This window comes from Myotis davidii, unplaced genomic scaffold (assembly GCF_000327345.1).
Source record: "Myotis davidii unplaced genomic scaffold, ASM32734v1 scaffold370, whole genome shotgun sequence".
Classification (NCBI taxonomy): Eukaryota; Metazoa; Chordata; class Mammalia; order Chiroptera; family Vespertilionidae; genus Myotis; species Myotis davidii.
Window position 1 is genome coordinate 6421948 of NW_006288615.1, and position 9124 is coordinate 6431071.

At 53.2% G+C, this 9124-nt stretch overlaps 1 protein-coding gene across 26 annotated transcripts in view; it reads left to right on the forward strand.

Annotated features, from left to right (window-relative positions):
* Nucleotides 1–6: 6 nt before the first annotated feature.
* The window catches only part of LRRFIP1 (leucine rich repeat (in FLII) interacting protein 1), a 78355-nt gene continuing 69237 nt past the window's right edge, over nt 7–9124 (forward strand). For all 26 annotated transcript variants that reach the window (XM_015561911.1, XM_015561912.1, XM_006760490.2 and 23 more), the window contains exon 1: nt 7–175. In XM_015561911.1, coding sequence (XP_015417397.1) covers nt 110–175 — 66 coding nt within the window. In that variant the 5' untranslated portion in view covers nt 7–109. The remainder of the gene's footprint in view (nt 176–9124) is intronic.

Consider the following 9124-nt stretch of genomic DNA (forward strand, 5'->3'; position numbering starts at 1 on the left):
TGGAACCGCCGCGCTCGGGATGCAGCTGAGCTGAGAGCCTGCGCCCGCGGACCGACAGCCCGCGTTCCGAGTCTTTCCCGGCGGTGCGGAGGGGACTTGCGGCGGCAGGATGACCAACCCGGCGGCCACGCAGAACAAGGAAATAGACTGTCTGAGCCCCGAGGCTCAGAAGCTGGTAAGAGGAAAACACTGGGAAACTTTCGCGTCGGGCTGCGAACGTTTGGTCCTTGTTGGCGCTCTTTGGCTGCGCTGGGGTGGGGTGGGCTCCGCCTGGCCGGGGTCCCCTGAAGTGAACGTCCCCACGCGAGGATGTGCGGGTGGGGGGAGGCCCTGCTCTCCGTTCAGTGCGTTCAGTTCCTCCTGCGAGGAGAGCAGGTTTCGTTGGACGGCGCCCCTCCCAGTACGAACGAACGAACGAACGGACCTTGGGACCGGTTCTGCCAGCTGTGTGGCTGGGCGAAGGTCTGAGGCCCGCACTACAGGGCCCCTCCCAGCTGGTCGTTTGGTATTTTACAAAATACAGCGCTAGGAGCCGGTGCCCAGAGCGGGGCCCTTGCCCTGAGGCTGGCGCAGTCTGTGGCCTGGCGGTTCTGAGCACTTACCCTGCCCTGGACCTTTGACCCGAGCAGGACTTCTCCACCTCCCCCAAGGACCCCAGTCCCCAAATAGACTTTGGCTGGTCTCCTGGGGCCTGGGGGTCTGGGGGTCTGGGCAGGACCCTGCAGGATTTCACAGTTATCTGGCTTAACACCCATGGCTGTGGGGTATTTGGGTTAAAATTGGGCCGGGGTGAGGTGGGGAAGGTTCGTTGTTACCCACCCTCCTGTGGCTTGTGTTTGGTCGTGAATATCCAAAGGTGATAGGATGCACTTTGGAAAAGAAACATGTTACGATGTTTAACGTTTATACTACAGAGAACTTGAGCCCAAAACAATCACTCCTTCACCAGGTAGGAATTAATCACCTGCTGGGTGTTTGTGAGGGATTCAGAATGAGAAGACTGCCCTTACCTTGAAGGAGTTTCCCAGTAGGTAAAACCGGAGAAAGGTATAGAAACAGACTCTGCTGAGTGCACACTTGGGAGATAACTTCCTTGCTGAGGATGGTCAGGTGGGTTTGTAGCGTCCATTTTACTGTGCTGCTTCTGGGACCTCACGTAGAGCTCCTGCCCTGGGCCAGACCTTTGCCCCTGGTTCCTACCCCTTAACCCAGTCGGTTTCTAGGCCTGGGAACCTGCAGAGGGGCCCTGGAATCCCCGTCAGGGAAGGGCCCTTGGAGAAGGAAGGGCGGAATGCTGCCAGAGGCCGACGTCCCGAGGAGCCATCTAGGCAAGCCTTAGATGGCCAGGACCGGCGATGTTAATCCTGGACGAGATTCTGGCTCAGAGGAAGGAACTCTGGGCGGGGACTTTTTAAAAAAGAAAAGAGTAAACGTGGAGAACGAGGATGTGAAGGAGGGAGGGACCTGTCCATCAGAGGAATGAGTAGAAATAGCAAAAGTCTCCTTAACCCTTCACGGAACCCTAGATTGGGTCTGGCTGAGACGCCTGCTTCATAGAAATAGTGAGAGGGGAGTCTGGACCGGGCCCTGGGTGAGAAGGTGCTCCATCCTCACTGGTCCACCATCCCCTCCTCCAGCGATTTTCAGTCCGTGTGCCGCAAGACGTTTTGAAACATGCAATACCTGACTGTTTAGTGAGGGGCACTGACCTGCTTTCCCTTAGATTATCAAATTTAAAAGTGACAACAGTCCACACAACAATAGCCATCCAGTGTGAATGAATCAAAAGTATACCTACTTTTTTGGTCAGATTGGTAGGAAATATGTATTTTGGTGAGCCGCAGAATTTTAGTAACTAATACGTACGTGCCATGAGATGGAAACGGTTGAAAATCGCTGCCCTCCCAATTCCAGGATCCAGTAAGTTCTGAAAACCAAAAGTTGTTGCTTTTTTGGGTAAGTTTGTGGCAGAATTCATTTGGCAGTGAGACCTGCCCTGGCTGGTGGGCGACTTTTCAGTCTTTACCTCTGCGTGTGAGCACGCCCATACATTCCTCTGCAGCCCCGTTAACGGACTTGGTTAAAGGCTGTAACTCGGGATTGTGGCAGGATGTGTGGTGGCCGCACCTTACAGCCTTTCTCATTGAACCCTGAGACATACCTGGTCCCGGGATTTCCAATCAGCAATTGTGAACCGGTGGGAGGGTTGCTCTCAGTGAATAATAGCAAACACTCTTGGAGCGTGGAGGTGGGGCGCCTTAGAAGGGAGTCATCCCGCAGCCACCCTGGGCAAGGCAGTGTTCCGGCTGGAGGCCTCTGGGCATTGCATACTGTTTGTTTGCTGCCCGTTGTGTTCTCCATTAAGTGACCCTGTTGTCTGGGAACTGGGGTCTGCAGTGGGGAAGGAGGGCTGGGGGCCACCCCAGTGTCAAAGGAGAGCCGGGGTTGGCAGGAGGAAGCGGAATGGCCAAGCTCCACCTCACCTGGCAAAGGAAACGGCAGGATGAGGGCAGGAGCCCAGCTCCTTCATGGTAGTCGGTGCCAGCGTGGGAGGGGCAGTGTGGAAACCATGCACTTCTCCCACTTTTGTAACTTCCCGTGTTTGAGATGGGTTGTGTCACCTCTGGTGGCTTTCCGCATCCTGACTAGCATGAACTGACAAACATCAGTCCTGTCCGGAGAGCGTCTGTCTGGGTAGAGCGTGGGCACAGTCTGCCAAGCCCCATCCCACTAGGCACCTGTGCCAAGGTCCCTACCTGAGTGGGAGTGTTGATGAACTCGGGGACGAAGGCGGTGCTCTGGGGGCTGGTCCTGCCGGAGCTCAGCTGGAGATTTTGAGTCCTGAGATCCTACGGTTTGTTTTAGATGGGTCACTTCCTCAAGCAGTTAAATTATAGAAATACTAAGTTAGGTCTTTTCTCACATATTAAGAGTGTCCCACTAGGGCAAAGATGGAGACTAAATTTCCCTTTTTCTTTAAGAGTTAGTTTCTGGGCAGCCAGAAATAACGTCACAGAGCGGAAGCCTCCTTAATAAAAAAATTTTTAAACCCTGCATTCTAAACTGCCACTTATGCTGAGCACAGGAAATCAGGTTATTTATAGTTGCAACACTGTTTTCTCTCGAAGTTGATTGGACTATTTACCTATTAGAGTGAGGTCCTTATCTCGTTTTTACAGGTCTGTGAGGTTGCCGTTGGTCTGATGTGTTTGCTCCTCAAAAGGCAATGTTCGAGAGGAATGCCTTATCCCTGAAAATCGGGCTGTGTGACTCAGAGAGGAAGCGTGTATGACTAGTTAGCTCACATGCCAGTTTCCAAAATCTCCATTCGTGTTTATGAATGTTAATCCTGGAGGCCCGGGGTCATAGGTGTGAATTACTAACCTGTGAGGGAATACGCCTGGTATATCCTGCTGTAAGTTGGTCGTGGGGTAGGCAGGAGAGAGTTTTTATGGCCTCACTGTTTTAACTCTAGAGTTCGCTTTTTTGAATAAAGAAACTTACTTTTAAGGAATTGATTTACTAGGACTTTCATTATTCAAACTATCTAGAGAAGCTTAAGTAAATTAACTTTTTCTCCTAAGTTAAACAAAGGATTACTTTGACTACATCCAAGATTTAATCATTCAGAATTGCCAGGCATATGATCACAGACCACCACTGAAGTCCCCACCCCCCAGCCCAACTCCAAAACAAATAAACCAAAACACACAGGAACCCCACCACATAGGTGTGTATTCAGGTGTGTATTCCGAGACTCATTCATTCATGGGGGCCAGGAGGGAGAGCAACGGTTCAGTGGTTTCCTCCTTAAGGCTGTAACTTAGCTTTAAAGCAGTTTTGCCTTGAATCTGAAGAACAACTACTTTGTAATAGGAGACATAATTTACCTTAAATGACTGTAGTGAGGATTCACTTTAAATTTTAACCCAAATCTTTCACTTAAATGTTTGTGTGGTAGAGCTTATGAAAGCAGCCTCATTCCTGTCCTCGCATCTTTTTTCTTGCCTGCGGTACCTGGGTGTGTAGCCTTCCTGTCTCTGCTGCCCTTAACCCTGAGCTGAGCTGAGCTCACCCTGCTGGGCCTGCAGCTATGGTACTAGTCACAGTAGGTAGCATTTCCCAACACCCCCCCCCCCCCCCCCCCCCAAAAAAAGACAACCTTAAATAAAACCCGCCCCCAGCTGCCTTGCCAAGTGTTTCCTGTGGCGCCTTCCCAGTCCTGGCCACCACCTCATGAGGCTCAGTGATCTCCACTTCCAGATAAAGAGGAAACAGAAAGGTCAGGGGACTTTCCCAAGTCCATCCACACAGCTAGCAGGCAGGGGGCCCTGTGCCGGAGCTGGTGCTGATAGCTGTCACCACTGTGTACAGTGCTGGAGGCTGCCATTGGCTTCTCTGCAGCTCCAGGCCTCACACACAGGATCGGGGCCCAAGGGTTTCTTTTTCCTGAGACGGACGGCCCTTCAGATCCCAGCCCTTGCTCCTGAGTGCATATCGAGACCTCTTCATTGTATCAAATGCTTCATTTCTATTTCTGGGAGTTTTCAAAACTTTTCAAAACAAAGGAACACTCGTGGACTGAAGTTTTCTAAATAAGGAAGAGAATACGAGAAACGGGAGCGCGGCAGACATGTCTCCTTTTTCCAGTTTGTGTGCTGGACTGACTTTGTCACAATCAGTCACTGTGTCAGCCCTCACGGAACCCCGGAGCTGAGCCTTTTCCCGTGGGGCTGCTCCCTAACCCCATGCCACCCAGATAGGCCCCTGGAGGGTGGGATCGATGGCTTCTCATTCTTCCCTGGCTGGTTCCGGGACTGCCATTGGACGCAGGGAAGGCTGTCAGTAGTTGTATCTGGCCTCCTAGAGGAAAGCGCGGTGCTGTGAGCGTCCGCCTTATTCTGAGAGGGAATATGCTGTGTGACACCTTGAAGGGGTGGGGTCTGCAGGAAACACCCTGCGTGGAGCAGGGAACGGAAAGGGGAGGAGCCAGATGCCTGGGCTGCAGGGAACCCGTCACCTGGAGAGCCGCACAGGTGGCTGCTCTCACCTGTCAGCCGCATGCATGGTGATGGGTGGCCATCGTGCTCTTGTCGGCAGTTCCAGCAGCTCTTGTTGAGACTGTTGAAGGAAATGTAAACACTCTTCTCAGAAAAAAAACTCGCATGTATTCACAGCAGGAGAGGGAAGTGATTTTCATGGAGGGTGATGTGCAGCGTCCCTACCCACCCTCAGGGCTGTGCTGGATGCTCTGAGTCATTGCACTCGATAAAGTAACATGAATAATTTCGTTCCTGGTTAATATAAGTTTGCTATTTTGGTATGTAGGGTACTTTTAAGAAGTTTGTTATTCTGAAACTTTTAAGAAGTTTATTATTCTGAGATTCCCAGGGGCACCATGGGGAGAGATTGACAGTGCTTGACCCCTGGTGTGGAGATGACCTTTCAGAGGCGACGGAAGCACCTCGAGGTGCCCAGCCCTGAAATGAGGGCTGATGGGCAGAAGGGACGCAGTTTGTCCGAGCTCATGTCATTGGTCAGTGGTAGAGCCAAGACTGGTGGCTCGGTCTTGAGACACCCTCTGGACAGCCTCCCTCTGGAAGCTCCGGATGAGGCCGAGAGGATGCAGTCTGGACAAAGGTGGCACCCATTGCTTCTTGGGCTGTTCCTCCCGGTCCCCGAGGAGCAGAGGGTGGGGTGCCAGCTCCTCGGGGTCCAGGCCCAGTCACGATCAACTTAGCGAGATAAGGGCTTCTTTGAAGGCTGCTGTTATATCACAAAATTCCATGATAATTTTAAGGTGTGCTCCATAACTTACCTGAGTTGCTTTCAATGGAAACATAGTGTTAAACTTTAACAAGTTAAACTTCAGTCTTTAACTTTGTGTCCTTCAATTCTTCAAGTAAAAATGATCAAGTGTGTCGTGTTCATTTTGTGGCTTACGCACTGGCCCCCAGACCTGTGCCCTGAACCTGTGGCCAGGCTGTTTGAACAAGTGTGGCCGAGCACCGGAGGTCCGGCCTCCGTTCCATTCCAGTTTTAAAGCTGTGGTTCACGGCCCCGTCAGACCCCATGCCTCTTTTTTTATTACACATTTTTTAACATCTTCATTATGAACCTGAAATGAAATTCCTTGATGGCAACGTCTACAGCATGCACAATACCATGCTAATAGAATGTTTCACTGTAACATTAAAAAGAAAGTAAGGTGCAACACTGGACTGTGACTTTCAATGCTTAAATGCTGATGCAGTCTTCAGATACATCGTAGCTGCAGAGTGCAGACTGATACAGACATGCTGTCCTCACACCCAAACAGCTGACCTCCCAAAATTATGACTAACTCCTAGGAAAGTTCTGAACAAAATCAAGTATAGTCTTTCCTTGCTTTCCTGTTGATTGCATTCCTGGGATATAGTCAACGCAAGTTAAAACTGTGCAGAACACACTTCGAGTTTGTGTGTAAGTTGCAATCAGTTTGTCGATCTGCAAGTGATCAGGTGGTTCTTCTGTCTGCTTGATGGCCAGTGGGAAAGCCTCTCATTGTGCAGCCTGTCCTGCAGGATGGTGCTTGCCCCAAATGCCATGAGTACCCCCTCCAAGCACTGTGACTTCCCCCTCTTCTCCCCCCCCGCCCCCCGCCCCACACACCACTATTTCCAAAATACTCTCAGAGGTGGCACTCTCCCCATGACAACTGTGCCATCCCCTGGTGGCGATGGTCATAAAGAGAGGCCCCCTCAGTGGGGAACTTGCTGCAGCTGCCTAAGCGAGGGTTTGGGGAAGATGAGTTTTGAGTCTGCAGTAAACTGCACCGTGGCAGCCGAGAGACGTGGCGGGCGGTGGATACATGGTGCAAGGCCAGCACCGGTCGCCGTTTGGGCGCTGCCGGCTTGGCGAGTTCCCGTTCACACGGGTGCAGGGGAACACTCATCGCCCAGTCCCCTTGGTTGCTTTGAATAACAGATTATTTTTAGACTCGACTGCATATGAGGGGCTGGGGGTTTACGAAGAAAACAAAAGCTGGTGGCTGTTTCCACTTCCTGTAGCAAAGGCTGCTCAGGAAAGGGCTCTGTCACCGCCTTGTAGGCTCTGTGCACAGCGCTGTCCGCTCCGGCTGGGAACGTGCCCCGCATTGTAAGTCCCTTAACGCGGGCCTGCATGTGTGGTCTCCGGGGTCCCAGGCTCGCCCTGCCGGGAGCTGTGTTCCTTTGTCACTACAGGGAGGAATCACATATGGACAGAAGTCCCCTGCTTGTTCCCCTGGCCAATCGCATCTGTGGTTTTGTTGCAACAGGTTTTGTCACCATTTCAGGCACAATATTCCTCTCACAAAGACAGGAGTGAACTTTAAGTGCATCCTTAAGCTTTTCCTGGGAGAGGGTAAACTATAGCTATGGCATGTGGCCCGACAGGAATTCTGCTTGTTTATCAGAAGAATTCTCCAACCTGGAGGCCAAAGTGGATGCGTACGGTCAGTATTAAGACTTCATCGAATGCCATGCAGATGACAAACTGCTCGTCTCTCTTAGTCCCGCGTGGCATCATTTCCACTTGACATCTGAGGCGACACACCGGGGCGGCGGCCGTCACTGGGTCCCGCGTGCGTGTCCAGGGCCCAGTCCTCTCCTCTGGTCCAGGCGCTGGTCTTCATGTGCGCTGACAGTTCCCTCCCAAATGGCTTCTGGCACGTCGGCGCCAGCATCGCAGAGCCCGGCGGCCATGTGCACGTCAGCCGCGTGCTGTGGGTGTCCCCTGGCTCTGCAGGGTGGGGAGCCGGCTTCCCCAGCTGTCGTCGTGATGCCTTTCCTGACCCCAAGGCTTTCTCAGGGTGGCGGCGATGGCGAAAGCACGTCTCAGCCCATTTCTGTAGAGTCCAAAGTTGAGGCTCATGAACCCCTCCATCTTCCGCGTAGCACTCAATCCCTGGGTAACTGCAGAGTTCAGAGCAGCGTGAGCGCTGGTTCTCGGACGGCCGGGGCGGGGCCGTGGGATGTAGAATTCCACACTGTGAGTCCCAGGAAAGCTCCGAAGCTCAGGACAAGTAGAGACGGAGCCAGGAGTGCCCGACGAGGTGCGATGTGGGGCTCGCAAGGACAGAGCGAGTCTGCCTCCTGCCCTCACCTCTGTCCTCCCCGAGGGCCAGGGCTCCTGGCCCACCATGCCTTTGCTCCCTGAGGAGCATCATGGGGCATCTGGGTAAACGGGTAGAGCCACAGGAAGGACACAGACATCCCCATGCAGGGTGCTGGGCAGCACTTCCTACCACTCACAAACCCTCCCGCACAGGCAGGAAGACGGTGTGACGGCAGCCACGTGCGAGCTCAGCGAGGGCACGGCACGCCTCTGCGGGGTTCTCCCTGCATCCTGGCCAGTTGCTTCTCTGTCTGTTTCTGCTTGGCCTCAGGCCCCAGCGGAGTCGGGCTCTCCCAGCTCCCTGACCCCCAGGAAGGAGCAGCCCTCTTCTTCGGAGGAAGCTGTTATCTCTGGAATTCCTGGCTCGGAGCAGGCCTGTCGAGCGCTGGCGGGACAGGCGTGCTTCTGATTGTTTACCCTGAAGCCTTTGTGTCCTGCTCCAGGGAAACCCACTTCCACTCTGCGGTTGGGTTAGACCTGCAGGTCATCAACCCTTGGCGCCGCGCAGGGACCCACCCGTCACTAAGGTGATGCCTGCTGTGCCCGTGATTTCCCCGCAGCGCTCTGCAACCCGGGCCCAGCCTGTGCCACTCCAGAGGACAGGTCACAGGGAGCAGTGTCTCTCTCCCCAGGTAGCCCGTGCGCCCCCTGGCCGATCACATCTGTGGCCTCAGTGGGCACTAGAGGGCTGAGGCTCAGATCTGGGCTTCTCTGTGCACAGTTAGCGTCCCTCATACCATCGTGTCGGAGTGCTGTCCTATTTGTCTGTGGTCAAGTAAAATGTAAAAGTGGAACTTTGGGGTCAAAGGTTCAGATTTTTAGAATTATAGGGAGGCAGCTTAGGTGATAAATGGTGTCTTCTCATCCCAACCTTGTCCTCCATCCAAGGGGGCCTTACTTGAAAACCCAGGTTGGTAAAGCTCTGCTGACTGGATTCCAGGCCAGGCCAGGAGGATCCTTGGGGGAGGGGCTGGCTGTGTCCCCTGTG